The sequence below is a fragment of the Pleurodeles waltl genome, chromosome 6 (assembly GCF_031143425.1).
Source record: "Pleurodeles waltl isolate 20211129_DDA chromosome 6, aPleWal1.hap1.20221129, whole genome shotgun sequence".
Classification (NCBI taxonomy): Eukaryota; Metazoa; Chordata; class Amphibia; order Caudata; family Salamandridae; genus Pleurodeles; species Pleurodeles waltl.
The window spans coordinates 1,560,337,318-1,560,353,641 of NC_090445.1; the positions used below are offsets into that span (position 1 = coordinate 1,560,337,318).

At 46.7% G+C, this 16,324-nt stretch overlaps 1 protein-coding gene across 1 annotated transcript in view; it reads left to right on the top strand.

Moving 5' to 3' along the window:
- The window catches only part of CLCN6 (chloride voltage-gated channel 6), a 194,660-nt gene that overhangs the window by 142,385 nt on the left and 35,951 nt on the right, over positions 1-16,324 (top strand). The window contains exons 16-18 of the mRNA XM_069241255.1: positions 1,382-1,541; positions 1,692-1,798; positions 2,254-2,440. Of these exons, the coding sequence (XP_069097356.1) occupies positions 1,382-1,541; positions 1,692-1,798; positions 2,254-2,440 (454 nt within the window). The remainder of the gene's footprint in view (positions 1-1,381; positions 1,542-1,691; positions 1,799-2,253; positions 2,441-16,324) is intronic.

Sequence of the window (16,324 nt, forward strand, 5' to 3'; positions counted from 1 at the left end):
TGTAGTGTATGTGATGGAGGAATTTTAAATTAAGTAGACTGTACCTGTTGCTCAGTCTGAGACTGTAACCAACAAGTCTACATTTTTACAGACATAACTATATTCAGTTCATGTTACAATTTCTCCCTTGATGCCAATCCACCACCCCTAGCTGCGACCATGATTGCATTATATAGGTTTTTGGTGAGACCGTGTGGTGTGAGGTAGAAGCGTAACATATGGTTATGGCTGTAAAGGATGGTGGAATATCAGGAAAATTGAATTTACTTTTGACATATTTTACGTTTACCCCAAAATATAAATATATCCAGGCGGTGGGCTCTCTCTTCTGTTTAAACTCCTCTAATGTTAATAATTTGCTAGCACGAAAAAGATCACCTAGAGAGTGTAAACTCAGCGATGGTAGCAGTTTCTGAGCTCTTGGTAACAGGAAAGAAGTAGGTCAGTGACCTACTTAAGGTCCGCCGCTTGTAAATCAGGCGTGTGGACCTTCAGTTAGGCAGAGAACACCTAACCTGTAAATCAGGCCCAAACTGATTTATTTGGGAAATGGTGACAGGTGCTCATACAAGACTTGTAGATAGAAGTCTCTACCATAGTCCATGTACCATGTGTGTGTGTCGGTTTGGTCTACTACAAATTTCAGAGATCAAGCCACTACATTATACTGACTTTCCCCAGCAGCAGCAGAATCAAGCACAATCTCTGAACAACCCTACACTTGCAGTCCTTTGGTTTTGCTTATTACCATAAATCGTGTGTGCTCCATTGGGGAACAGCTGTTCCCCACCTTTCAGTTTTTTCCAGGAGAGCTGAGGCCGTTCTACATGCACATTCAACACACCCAGAGATGGGTGAAGGAGAGAAAGGTAAAGTTAGCAACATATCAATCCTTTAAACTCAGTAAATTAGTTCCGAAAGATTTAGGTATGTCCCACAGGCATTTTACACTCCTGATATCTCTGGAACTGTCTTGTCTGTGCCCCTTGTTACAGCCTCTTATTCTACTGCATTCCTCATTTCTAATCAGTTTTTGTCATAGTTTGTAGGTGTGCCTCTTCTTCAAGAGTGAACAAGCTATACGCTTTCTCAGTTTTCCTGAGTCCTCTATTGTTTTCAGATACACTCTCCTAAGGCCACAGGATATGTGAGAGCTTGCTTGCTCTCTGAATTGTTCCCTTCATGGCCTCAGTCTAGAACTACTTGCAGTGACTGCACTGTGCTAGCTCCTTGGCTGTCCCTCACATGGCTTCCTGGCACACCTTTTTCATGTTCTTAGCTTGCTTTGTGCTTCACCTGGCAGGGCCAGCAGGGCTTTCTCATCTCTTGTCCTTTGATGTCTCTATATGTTCTTTTCTGACTTGCCCTCTCTTTCTCACAGTTATGTTGGTCTGGATCATATATATTCTGGTACGTTTGCACTGATTGGTGCAGCAGCATTTCTTGGAGGTGTGGTCCGCATGACGATTAGCCTGACCATCATCCTGATCGAATCTACAAATGAAATCACCTACGGATTGCCCATTATGCTCACCCTGATGGTGAGTAATTTACATTTATGGCTCTGATCAAGCTGTGTGTAATCGAGGGGAGGATTGTACCTTCTCTGTTCTGGTAGCAAGGTAGCTGTCTCAGAAGCATGGACCCTACCAAGCAAGCTATGTTTGACTGACTGTTTGTTTTTCCCACAGGTAGCTAAATGGACAGGCGATTTATTTAACAAAGGCATCTACGATATCTATGTTGGCCTACGTGGCGTGCCGCTCCTGGAATGGGAAACCCAGGCTGAAGTGGATAAGTGAGACTTGTGACTTACCTTCACTTTACTTAAAGTCCAGGGGAGTTGAAAATGTGCAAGTCAGCAAGGGGTGGAGCGATCATGCTGTGCTGGTTGTTCCCCTGGCATCTTCTAGATTGCTTTCCGCCAGTCTTCTTTTGTGCTTAAATGTTCATTTCTGCCCCCAACTTGACCTGCTTATCCTCATTTATGCTTGCACCATACATATTTGTTAGATCCTTCTGGTCCATTTCCTACTCATGATTGCTGCTTCTCTATTTTCTCCTATGCATACGTTTTTTGAGTCTGCTTGTACACAGCGATCATTCTCTCCTTTTATAGATTGACACATATTTAGTCTTTCGAGTTGCGATTTCTGCAGCATCATTAATTTCTGCAGTCATTTCTTCCTTTTGTACGCTATGCATCATTGTTCACCCTTATATTGTCCTTTTCATGTTGTTTTTGTTTTCCAGGCTTAGAGCTAGTGATATCATGGAGCCTAACCTCACCTACATCTACCCCCACACACGCATCCAATCCTTGGTCAGTATTCTGCGAACAACAGCACATCATGCCTTCCCTGTGGTGACAGAGAACCGGCCCAATGAGAAGGAGTTCATGAAGGGCAATCAATTAATTAGCAACAACATTAAATATAAGGTGAGAATGTAGTAAAGTAGTATTCTTGATGACTGCATGTCTCTTATATGGGAGACCTGGGAGCATTGATCTTTAGGAGGAGACCATGTTGGTTGTGATTTGGAAGTCTCTCTTTATGAGGGAAATTACTTGATCGTGAGGGCCTTGTGGTACCTTGGATGTGGATGATGGGGAAGAATACACTTCAAATGGGCATGATTTGGATGTAGAGAATATAGGTTGGATCTTTTTCAAGGTGGTGCATCTTTTTGACATGTGGGGGCGAGTCAAAGTTCTCTTTTGAAGGTAAACAATTAACGTAGGGATCCTCATAAAGAGTCATTGCTTGGATTTTGGGGAGGCATTATCTTCAGCACATGCAATGTGAGCGTGGTGGTGGGGATAAATGATAGTGGGATAAGTTATCTGTGCTTGTTTTTTTTGTGCGACAATAAGAGGATGGTTCTCTTCAGAAAGAGCAAGTCTTGAGTGTGGTAATGAGGCAGGTTCCTTTTGAGCACCCCATATTCTTTGATTATTGGTTGGGATGGCTTTACTTCTGGAAGAAATGTCTGTGGTTAGTAACTGTGCCAGGTTGTTTTCAGGAAGAGTACATCTTGGTGATGGTAATTGAGGAACAAATTTACATTGCAGTGTCTTTTCTTTGCTGTTGGTTACTTTCCCAGTGATACTTTATACCAAGGGGCATACAGTTGGAATCTCAGATGCATGACATATCCAGCAAATTATTTAGTTCTTTAGACCTATGTACCTAGTATGTATGTAGACTACAGCTGTGTGACAGTTTGCTTCAGGCTCTAGTGGAGGGATGTAAATGTGTTTGTGTAATGAGAGGCAAAGAAGATTGAGCTTGCTTGCTTTCAAGGGGGAGCAGTAGTATAATTGTTATTTAATAGGCATGCAACCAAGACCCAAGTGTGCATCTTGCAGTGAGCGCTCAAGTGGCTTCCGCTAAGAAAGGTGCACTTCTTGCCTGCTTCTGAAGCAAGATATGGGTGAGAGGAGGCACAAGCTGCAGCCAAATGAACTGCTAGAGCAGGCTGATTGCAGGACCTTAAAGGTGGTGGAAAAATGGTCCTGGAATTACAAGTGAATGTGACAGGGCATGTTTTCATTGCTTATTGGCCCGCAGACAGATGGCAATTGCAGGCCTCTAATGCCCTGAAGGGTCACCCATAGTATCCTGTAGGATCCAGCAGTAATGAGGACCCTGGACCCAGCCTGACACTGAGTATTTGCTTCCTTCGCCACGAGGCACAGTAATGTGAACGATGAGAGACTACACCTGTGAAAATAGTAATATACTTTGCCCTGCAGATGGTAATACAGTTATGAAGGTTGCATATTTCATGACTCTGTTGGTTTGCTATTGCTGTTCTCTGTTCAGCACTAATGCTGCTTGGTACTCCTGCAACAGGAATTTAGCTCTCAGTTGCTCTATGCATTTTATATACACACATATTTGTTTGTGGCATGTGTGCCTGTATATACACATGCTCTGCATGCTACTGTTATATAGTGTTGGGCTAATCCTGCCATCTAGTTTTGGGCTCAGATGTGTTCTTTGTTTTTCTTCAATATAATGACTTCTTCTCTGGTTGGTAATGTGCATGGGCATCAATTCCATATTAGATTATTTTCTTTCACCGTCGGGATCGGACATGCTTCGCCATGGCTCTGAGTCAATGCCGTTTGGTGGTAGTTGTCAGGCCCTCTTGAGTTCTCTGTCCCCAGTAACCTAAGAACAATCCTTCGGTGCACTTACGATTCTTCTCAGCATCGTAGTCCCTCCATCTGTTCCGCTTCAGCTGTGTCGCTGACCCACTCAGTCCTTTTTCGTCTGAACACACTCTTGAGAGTGATAAAACCGTGATGGAAAAGACACACTTTCAATAATGTCCATAGTGCAGCTCAAAGTACTTGTGGACAGACCAGCATGTGGTCTGCAACCTCTGTCTGTCCGTGGAGCATATACTGCATAGTGACCAACCCCCTTTTAGAATTATTTAAGGGCTCCCTCACAGGTGGGTCCTCAGACTTGTCAAGCAAGACTCTACAATGAACCCTCTGCAAGACATGTTCTGCCCCTGGCCTCTGGAACTGCGGCTGGTCTTCGCCTGAAACCGAACAAGTCTGCTTCTGGTGGGAAGGCTCCCACTGCAACATTTGTTCTCCGGATCCTGCAAGAATTCTGCAACATCCAAGAATGTGCATCTTCCAGGGTCACAAGGACTCTGTTTGCACCAGGAAGCACAAAGGAATCTCCCTTGGAGTGAAGGAGACGCTCCCCTGCAACTGCAGGCACCTCAAGGCATTGTCGACCAGTTGGTGGGGTCTGCTGTCCCTGGACGTCCGAAGATCCTACTTCACAGGTGGTGAGTCTGTGGCCTCCTCTGGATTCTGCTTGTCTTCTATCGAAGTTGGGAGACTGTAGGCCTTTGCTCCTACCACTGGACCGGCACCACGACTTTTGCACTTGCCAAGGCTTGTTGACTCTTCCTCCAGGATGTATTCAGGCTCCAAGAAGACCCGGCCCCCAGCACTCTGCAAATCGAAGATCAGCTCCTGTCATCCACCTCCTGTGACGTGGGACTTTTGTTTTGCTGGGAAGGCCTCTTTGTGACTCCCTGTGTCTGCCGCCTGTGGGTCACTTGTGGGGGGGCTCCATTGACTTCAGTTGGCCTTTCTGTGTGCTGAGGGCCGGCTCTGACACCCCACCCCCTCCCTTCCTCCTGGGTAGAGTCTCCTGGAACCTGCTGGTCCCCAGAACTTTGCGAATACGTCTGCAACTCGTATTTGTATGTGCCAGTGCTTGTTGGTGACCTGGCTGGTCCCTGACACTCCTGCAAACCTGCGACCTTCGAGGTACAGCTCATAGGCGACTCCTTGGATCTTCTGCTGCCCCTTGAACCTTGCAGCTGGACTTCTTCCACCGACTTGCAGGAACTTCATCTTCAGGAGGGTGGGCATTGCCACCTGCACCACTTAGGCACCTCCTTGGGTGCTGGACTCTGTCCTCTTCCTTCGCAGGTCCTCCATATCTGGAATCCGTCTCTGTGTTCCACCGGCCTGGTTCACAGGATGTGACTGCAGCTGGACAATCCAAGGTATCAACAGTCTTCAGAGAGTCCCTTCTCCACTCTGCATCCGGGTCCCTGGTGTCGGTACTCCTGTTTTCTGAGTACCTGGGGTAGGGGCACCCTCCATCTATCGTCTTGCCTGCTGGTTTCCTCGGGGTCTCCTGGGAAGGGTCCTGAATTCCACAAACTCCAACCACTACTATCTGTGTTAGCCTATGGGACAACTGGGTGGGTAACTGACTTACTCCTGGTTGCTGGGGTCACTTTCTGTACTTACCTCTGGTGTTCCTAACTGGCGCTAGCCAACCACCACATTTACTTTGGCTGGAGTACCACTTTCACATTCCACTTATTTAGTATATGGTTTGGCCCTCTCCTAGGGCCCTGTATATTTCTATGCTTTTCTGATGGTTAGTTTAATGTGTATATTTCTATGTAATATCTCCAAAGGGAGTTATACTAATGTCAGTTTAATAGTAGTGATGTAATAATTTATTATTGCAACACTTGTGTGGTTCTTTCTTGTGACTAAGTCATTGTCTGCCTACTTTGGTATTGCAAGTGCTTTACACTCCTCCTGGATAAGCTTTAGCTGCTGCTCTCAGCTACCCCTAGAGAGCTTCTGCCATCTGGACACTTATTCACCATCACTAAGGATTGCCTGTACTCAGTATAGGTGCCACACCATATGTGTACACTATAAACTGAGCCAGTGTCCTACATTTGTGGTGCAGCAGTGAGATAAGACACTTGCATTGCTTTACCATTTGGTCAGCAATGACTAACAAAAAAGATCACTACTAACTATTGATTATATACTGCACTAGTAACTGCAGGAAATCATAAACGTTTGCCTGAGTAGTCAGGGGTCTAGCATAGCCCTTTACCCAAGCCTTTTAAAAGTTTAGAGACTTAGACTAGGTAAGTGTAGCACACACACTATTCTTGCACCATGTCTACAGTTGAGGGAGCTGCCCTCAGGGGTCTAGGTATGATGGCCTTATGTTCAAGGAAATTGGGGGCCCTCTGTACAGCTAGAAAACTTAAGACCAGCAAAAACCCTAACACAACTATTCTCTTGGACCTCCTTATACAGAATGGCATACAGAATCCTGATGGGGGAGAGAGAATTAGATGATGAGGGTGAACCCCCAGTGTTGGAAACGAAGGAACGAGGTACTTCCTCTGACCACACTGGGCAGGCCAGTGAGGATGCTGGGGAAAATCTTGATGCTGCAAGGAGTTATTTTGGCAGCACAAAAGAGGGTCATAGGACGAGGCCCACTTGTACTCCTCCCATGATTGGTAAAGAGAGTCCCAATGAAGAGTGTATCTGCCTCATCGTCGGTTTCCTTTGCCTCAGCTCCTGCTGTGGGCTCCATCCACTCTAGCTCTGATAAGGGATCCCTAGATAGGGGGTTCAAATTGCTAAGACTTGAGCAGGCCAACCTCAAGGTGAAACAACCACAGCTGGCTCCAGAGAGAGAGGCCCTTAAAGATGGAGAGGGAGAGAAAGAATTTGGGGTTAGAACTCCATGGGGGCAGCCTAAGAGAGTCCAGGGTCAGGGAAGATTCCTTTAATTCCAGGAACCTCAGCAGGATAGTCCCCCTTAGAAGGTGGGGAAGACATCCACAAGTGGATTACTGCTTTAGAGAGGGCCTGCCAGGTACAGGGGGTCCCTCAGAGGAAGTGGGCACAGCTATCTTGTGGCTCTCCTTTGCAGACAAAGGCAGAGACAAACATTTGACTGTAAGGGAGGAAGATGCAGATAACTAGTAGGTCTGAAAAGGAGGCTCTGATTGATGGATTTGGGCTCACAATTGAGGATTAGGTTCAGGGGAACTCAGAAGGAGTCCTCCCAAGACTGGGTAGATTTTGTGGACTGTGCAGTTACGGCTATGGAAGGCTGGGTACATTGTAGTAATGTGCAAGGCTGTATAATCTTATCATGAGAGAGCACATCCTTAATAACTGTGTGTCTAAGAAACTGCATCAGTACCTGGTGGACTCAGATCTGGCATCTCCCCAGGAATTGTGAAAGGTGGCAGACAAGTCAGTTCGCAACAGGTTGAGTAAGAAAACTTACTGTGGGGGTGACGAAAAGAAGAAAGGTTCTTCTTCCAAGTCTTAAGAGAAAGATGGGGAGAAAAATGACAAAAAGAAAGAGTCTCCATCAGGCCCACAAAATTCTTCTGGGGTGGGTCTAAATCCTCCTACTCCTCTAAAAAGAAACTTTGGTGCTTCTTATGTAAAGAAAAAGGCTATAGGACAGGTTACAGCACCTGTCCTAAGAAAGGCAGCAAGAGTACTACCACTCCTCCTAGAGCCCCCAGCAATAGGACTGGTGGTAGTGCTTCAACCAAGGGTGTAGCGGAGTTCACCTTGGGGAGTGTAGTGGACTCTAGCCTGGTCAGAGAAACCACTGAGGTTGTCTTGGTATCAGAAGGTGGCACTGACCTTGCCACACTGGCTGCCTGACCTTCTAATATGAGGAAATACAGGCAGCATCCCCTGATTAATGAATGGTATTGAGGCAGAGGCTTACATGGACACAGGTGCCAGTGTAACTCTTGTGACTGAAAAACTGGTGTTCCCTGAGCAAATCCTACTTGGCCAGAGTTAACAAGTCACCAACACAGACAACATCACTAAGTGTCACCCCATGGTAGTTGTTAACTTTAGCAGGGGGGTTATTGGCCCTATAAGAGTTGTAGTATCCTCTTCCATTCCTGTTGATTGTCTGATGGGCAATGATTTAGAGACCTCAGCGTGGGCTGAAGTGAAGCTGCAGACCCAAGCAACAATACTGGTTATCCCTGCCAATGGCTTTGTGACAACAAGAGCACATGCCAGGAAACAGGTAGAATCCAGGAGTACTGGAGCCTGAAAGTAAGGACCAACCAGCTTCCAAGAAGAGAGGTAGGAAGGATAAAAACGTACACCCTGCCCAGGAGTCCAATAAAGATCAGTCTCCTCAGTCTCCCTATGAGGAACCTGCATCAGAGGCTGGTTGCTGACACAGCAGAGCTCTTGGGTGCTGGGGGGGGGGGCCTCCAGGAAAGAACTGAGCTTGAGGCAGAAGTTCTGCCCCTCTCTTGAAGGCCTCAGGCAGAAAGCTGCTACACAGGTTGCTGGGGATGTCAGTGGATCCCAAAGGGTATATTGGGAAAATAGGCTTCTTTCCTCTGAGGCTAGAGACCCCAAGCCTTGTGCCACTAGGAGGTTGGTCATACCTCAGACGTTTAGGGAGTTCCTTTTGAACTTAACCCATGACATTCCTCTTGCAAGGCCTCTTGGGCAAAGCAAGACTTTGGACAGACTTGTCACACACTTTCACTGGCCCCATATGTCTGAAGACACAAAGGAGTTTTGTCGCTCCTGTGTCACCTGCCAAGCCAGTGGCGAAACAGGTGGCACTATAAAGGCCCCCTTAATTCCTCTACCAGTGGTTGGGATTCCTCTTGAAAGGGTAGAGGTTGACTTTGTTGGCCACCTTGACCCTCCACCTTCATCTGGGAACAGATTTATTCTGGTGGTGGTGGAGGACCATGCCACGTGGTACCCAGAGATATTCCCTTTAGGTTTGCTATAGCTCCTGCAGTGAGCAAGGTCCTCCTGGGAATCTTTTCCGTAAGGATGTTGTATCCGACAGAGGTGCAAACCTCATGTCAGGATACCGCAAAGCAATGTGTAAGAAATGTGGTGTAACTTATAAATTCACCACTCCTCATCATCCACAAGGGAATGGGTTAGTTGAGAGACTCAACAAAACCCTTAAAGGTATGATTATTTGACTCTGAGAAAAACCAAGGAGAAGATGGGATGTCCTTCTACCATGCCTTTTGTTTGTCTACACAGAGGTTCATCAGAAGGGGGTCGGCTACAGTCCACTTCTCTGTTTGGACAACACTTAGGGGTCCTCATGCTCTTGTAAGGGAGGGTGGGGAGCAACCTCTCAAGCCCCCTTATCGAGACATAGTTGACTATGTGCTGGGCCTGCATTCACGCATGGCATAGTACACGAAGAAGGCTTCCAAAAACCTTGAGGCCAGCCAAGAGCTTCAAAAGCTGTAGCATGACCAAAAGGCTGTTCTGACTGTTTACCAGCCAGGACAGAAAGTGTGGGTCTTAAGAGTCTGTGGCCCCAAGAGCATTCCAAGACAATTGGAGTGGGGCCCACACAATCGTAGAACAGAAAGGTGAGGCCACCTTCTTGGTTGACCTGGGCACCCCATGAAGCCCCCACAGGGTGCTTCATGTAAACCACCTAAAACCTTATGACAGGGCTGACATGAGCTTGCTCATGGCCACTGATGAAGGACAGGAAGCAGAGGGTGACCCTCTCACAGACCTTCTCTCCAATAACCCTGTTGATGGTTCAGTAGATGGAGTGACATCTAAAAGTAAAGTGTACAGGCAGTCTGACCATGTCAGAGATTGCATCAGGGCAAAAGTCAAAAAGATGTGGGATTTGGGGGTGATCGAGCCATCAGATAGCCCTTGAGCTAACCCAGTAGTCCTTATGCCAAAACCTCATTCCTAGGGTGGAAAGAAAATAGCTTTTGTGTAGACTACAGAGGCTTCAATGCAGTCACTAAGACTGATGCCCATCCAATCTCTAGGGCAGATGAGCTGATTGATGCTCTGGCCTCAGCCAAGTATCTCAGCACATTTAACCTGACAGCAGGCTATTGACAAATCAAGTTAACTGATGCTGCCAAGCCTAAGACAGCATTTTCCACTCCTGATGGGCACGATCACTTTACTGTGATGCTGTTTGGTTTGAAAAATGCACCTGCCATATTCCAGAGGTTGGTGAATCAAGTTTTGGCACGCCTGGATGACTTTAGTGCAGCATATCTAGATGATATTGCTGTCTTAAGCTCCACCTGGCAGGATCACCTGGTCCATCTCAGGAGTGTTCTTGAGGCCTTGAAAAAAGCAGACCTCGCTATCAAGGCAACACAATGCCAGATAGGGCAGAGCAAAGTGGTTTACTTCGGCCACCTGGTAGGTGGAGGCCAAGTTCAGCCTCTTCAGAGCACAAAATTAAAACCATCTTGGATTGGCTTGCTCCTACTACCCAGACCCAGATCAGAGCTTTTCTGGGCCTGACTGGGTACTACAGAAGAGTTGTGAAAGGGCATGGCTCAATTGTAGCCCCTTGAATGATCTTACCTCTAAAAAGGTATAGTGGGCAGTTGGCTGTCAAGAGGCCTTTGATATCCTGAAAATGGCCATGTGCTCAGCTCCAATTCGCAAAAGCCCAGACTTTTCCAAACAGTTAATTGTCCAAACTGATGCTTCTGAAGTAGGAATAGGAGCCATATTCTCACAACTAAATGAAGAGGGCCAGGATCAACCTGTAGATTTTATCAGCAGGAGGTTGACCCCCCCAGAGAAAATCGTTGGTCAGCCATTGAGAGGGAGGCCTTTGCTGTGGTCTGGGCCTTAAAGAAGAACAGATGAAGGGTGAAAACCCCAAACTTTTGAGGTGGTCCATTTCCCTACCGGGGGTGGACTTTTCAGTGGAACGTAGACCTGGGAGTAACCGTCCCAATGTAGATGGACTTTCCAGATATTTCCACTCAGATGAGGAAGGTTCAACTGCGCAAGGGTAGTTTCATTAGCCTTGCGTTATTGGGTCTGTGAAGAAAAGAGCCATCTTTCAGGCATAGTTACCACCCACTTTTTGCCTGATGTCAGTGTGTTTGGACTGTAGTTCAGTTCACTGGGATCCTGCTAAGCAGGACCTCAGTGACTGTGCTTTCTCCCCTAAATGTAGATTTGTTATTTTTCACATCCACAATTGGCATACTGGTGCGCCCCTGTAAGTCCCTAGTATATGGTACAGAGGTACCCAGGGCATTGGTGCATGTATAATACCACCCATAGGAGCCCATGCAAACTGCGATTGCAGGCCTACCGTTGCAGCCTGCGTGAAAGGGTGCATGCACCCTTTCACTGCCAATCTTAACCACTGTACTTAGAGTCACCCCTCCGGGAGGCTCTTCAACCCAAGGGGAGGGTGCATGTCTCCAAATGTGAGGGTACCCCCTACCTGAGTAGGGTACCCCTACAGACTCCAGGCCAATTTCTGGACTCTAAGTGTCGTGAAGCCATCTTAAGGTATGTAGTGGACACTGGTCAACACGGGTGGTCCAACTACATAATGGATACTCTGAACCTAGGCATGTTTGGTATCAAACATGTTCAAATCATGCAACAACACTGATTCCGATGTTAGTTGCCTAATACCATGTACAGTGGGGGTTCCCTAGGGGATTCCCCATTTCTGCCTGTGCAGCCTTCCGGGGTCCAGCTGCCTGCCGTGCTGCTGCTGACCCCAGACACTGTTCTACCCTCCTGCTGATGGGCCAGGCTCGGGCCGGAGGGGCAGAACAAAGGATTTTCTGTCAGGGAGAGGTGTGACCAACTCTCCCTGTGTATTAGGTGTCTAAGGGTTGGGGTGGGGTGGCTTCTGAGCACCACTAGACTGCTTTGAAGGGCACATTTGGTGCCTTCCTTGCATAATCCGGTTTGCAGCAGTCCATTAACCCCCGGGTTCCCGCTCTGGCGTGAAACTACACAACAGGTAGGGAGGTGACCAACCCCCTGTCCAGCTCCTCCCCTAGGGAGGTGCCCATAGCTCTGCCAGTTGGCCACTTGATTCTGTGATCTAGGAAATAAGATGTGCAGAGGCCCCTGGGATCATCTGGTTGGTTAGGCCAGGTAGGAGACGACACTGACCCCTTCTGGTAGGTGGGTCACTGCAGAGAGTGACCAACCCCATTTTAGAGTTATTTAGGGCTCCCTCACGTTTGGTCCTCAGATTCGTCAAGCAAGACTCTACAATGAACTCTCTGCAAGACCTGTCCAGCCCCTAGCCTCTGGAACTGCTGCTGGTCTTTGCCTGGAATTGAACAAGTCTGCTTCTGGTGGGAAGGCTCCCACTGCAACATTGTTTCTATGGATGCTGCAAGAATTCTACAACTCTTATCAAGGTCTAGTGGAGAGAATGTAGTGACTCTGACAACACCTCCTTCATCCAAGGTGAACCTGTATGTGTTCCGCACATGACACATGGGCCATCCCTTTGAGCCTCTACATTCGTGTTACCTACAGTTCTTGTTTTGTAAGGTATCCGCCATAGTCAGTCACATCCCTCAGATGCGTTAAAGATCCCCAGCCTCTAAAAAGGCAGAGACCTTACATCTAACTTCACAGGGATAGTGTAGTTGTTCGTGCCAACCCTAAATTTCTGCCCAACATTGTCTTACCTTTTTGCATGAACCAGATCATTGAGCTGCCTGTCTTCTTCCCACAACCAGAGTCTGTAGTGGAAAGACCTCTTCACAATCTTGATGTTATGAGTTTGTTCATGTAGCATATTGATAGAACTTATCCTTTTAAGTAGTCCAATCAACTTTTTGTCACCTTTGCCAAACAGCAAACATGCTATGCAAAGGCCACAGGCACACTCCTTTGCTCCAAAGATGGATTTGTGCCAGGCTGCTGCTTGGTGAGTGCCACATGCTTTCGCCAAGCCCTTGCAGCACATCAACAGCCTTTAGTAGGCATCTATCCTAAAAACATACTTTCAAATACTTTCATCATCTGCTTGCTACTCACTGCTTTGTTGAGAGACCACTTTATAGTGAATGCAGAGGCTATATATGTACAGCCACACATGCTAAGAAGGGAAAATGTTACTCTGTAACTATCTGGTCATACCGTGCAGTGATGTAGAGTCCTCCCCAGAAGCCATCCATCATCAGATGTTTGTGTCCTTTTCACTACCTTTACTATGCACACCGAACTCGGTCTTCAACACTGCTCTTCACTTACAGTGCTGGCCTCTCAGCATGAAACAATCTGAGGTGGAGACAGCGTGCTGGTAAATTGCAGACCAATGGTGCAGTTACAATGGGTCTTGTGACTCAAACCTCAGAAGAAAAACAAGTTGCAAACTTCCGTGCTCATCACTAGCTGACAGGAGTATGCAGAGCATGTGAATCTACTCCACTACATGCTACAAAGAGATGGTTACAGAGTAAGTATGTATGTACCCACCCCTAAACTCAAAATTTGGCCTTACCGTTATTTGTTACGTATAACAGATTTGTGCTGAAAAGCTGGTTACACATTCAGCGTATATATTTCTATTAGCAGATTTGTGCTTAAAAGCTGCTCAAAGCTTACAGGTTACACATTCAGACCGGAAACAGATGCCATTCAACATTAGCTCTGTGGTTCACTAAATAAATAAATCTAGAGCATTGTAAAAGCACCAGTGTCCCATGTTAAAGAAAAAAATCTAGGATTTTAATAATTGCAGTAAACACTTCGTCATAAATTTTCCCAAACTGGATGAAATTCCCTGCCTTTGTGAACAGAGAAAATAGATCCAGGAATGAAGTGATACCAAGACTTTATAAAAATAATTTTTAAAAAACATAGTGGGTCTCCTTTTACTAGAAGCCCTGAAGCCTAAACAGGCTATTGGTATAATTGCTTGAAGTGCAATATATTTATTATGAATGCAGATGCCTCACCTTAGAATATCCCCCAGGTACAGAATGGTCCCAGATAACTTGGTAGCAATTGTCCTGCACATCAACAGGTGACATCATGCAGCTTAGAAGCTCCACCACTGTGTGCTGTTGTCAGTTACTTTTTTCCAAGGCTTCAGATGGAAATTGGTTTTACAGCTCCACTCTTTGTCAGTTTCAATGTCTCCGAAACGAAATGACAGGATTCAAGCCATGCTACGACTGAGCCCTTGCTCCCAATTAATGATGCTATCACAGATACTTTGATGACTACTTCTTTGAAACCATGTTCTTGCCTATGTGTTTGCTGATGGGTGGTCAAGTGACATCGCTGGGCACCTGGTACCGTGGATTTCCTCACCAAGCACCATGCCCCTGAGAGTCTTATTGTACAGGCCTTAACCTGCAAGAAGAGCACTATATCATTTCCAATCAATCCCTTATAAAGTGAATCATATGAGTTGATGCCGTTACCAAATGTATCTTTTCTTCTGCCAGTCTTGCACTGTGATCTGTTAATGCAGTCTGTCTTTTTGGCTGATATACAAGTGCCTTTTTGGACATGGCTAGCAAGATCTTGCTAGTGTTCGTGGAGGACCTTAGGGCCTCTTTGTCTCAAATGATCCATGATAGGTAGGACACTGCAAAATATGTTACCCACAGAGGCTTGAATACCACAAGCTGCATTGGAAGGGCAGGTGGGACCAGTGTTGTCCTTCAGAGACATGACTGGATGAGGTCTTCCCAAATCTCCGGTGATGTATAGGCATCAGTTCTGGAATCTTAAGGGCTATTCCAGGTGGCATAAGTGGAGGCACACATCACATTCATTTCAGGGCTGTAGGTGCTAAACCGGCAGACAGTACACAGGCCAGCAGAGGCACCAGTCCTCCAGCTCCTCTTCCAACAAACTGCTTTTCCATGACCAACCAGTGGCAGGCAGGATTCAGCACTTCACGGTTTAGTGATCCTTCAGGTTGCATTAATGTGTCTTGCAAGTACTTGCATAAAGGAAATGCATTTCATTTTTGTCCTGGCCACCCAGTACCCTCCCGTGCCACACTACAACAAATTTCAGAAGAGCATCCGTCCATTCTGCAGCAAGAGCTATGCCTCTGGCGCTACAGAAGTGTGTTAGAGAGGGTATTGGACTCAGGAAAAGGTAGTGGCAGTTATTCCTGCTACTTCCTCATAGCGAAAAAAGGATAGGGGCCTCAGCCCATTCTTCTACCTGAGACCTCTGAACACCTTCCTGTGCTAAGACAAACTTAAATGCTCACATTGGCGCAGATTATTTCTGCCATGTACTCAGGAGACTGAATGGTGTCCTTGAATTTGCAGGACACTTATTTTTATGACTCATCCTGCAGTCCCAGTGGCATTGCTTGCAAATCAAGGTGTGCTTGGAGCATTTTCAGTCTGCCATTCTCCCCTTTGGTCTCATCAGCTACCCTTGGGTGTTCACAAAAGTTACGTTGATGCCCATCTGCAGTGGTCAGGAGTTCCTATATTCCTGTATCTTGATGACTGGCTGCTGAAGGCGCAGTCATTTGTAGGCCACCTCTGTATGACAGTGAAACTCAGAACATAGTAGGGTTTACCATAAACAAGCAAAAGTCCCACCTGATTCAACCACAGATGCTTCCATTCATTCTAGCGAATATGGACTCAGTGGAGTATAAGCCTTTTCCTCCACCACCACAAGACCGGGCATTCTGTTTATGATTGGATGCTTCAGACTTACTCCTGCACGCAGGTGAGGATAGCACTAATGGGTTAGCCTTATGTGTTCTTCTCAACTATACCAGGTGGCACGTGAGCCCTGGACTACGACTTGAAGTCCCAGTGACACAAGCATCAAGGTTGCCTTTCTGACACTAACCAGGTCTCGGAAAATGGCCCACAATCTGCAGGTGGTGGCCAACCGATCACAATTAGTCCTGCAGCAGGCCACTCTTCCATTCTCACCCTGCACTAACAGTGGTGACGGGTGCATCGCTGCTTGGTTACTGGGGTTACCTGGTGGAGATGGAGATCAGTAGCCTCTGGTTTCCAATGGACAGATCAATTTCATCCTTTTGGAGCTATAAAGGTTTGTCTGGCGTCATGGACATTCCTGCTGCCCATCAAGAGGAGACTAGTGCAGGTTCTCACGGACAACACTACTGCCATGTGCTGCTGCAACAAGCAGGGTGGTGTGGGGACATGGATCCTGAGCCAAGAGGCTGCACATCTCTGAAAGTGGCTAAAA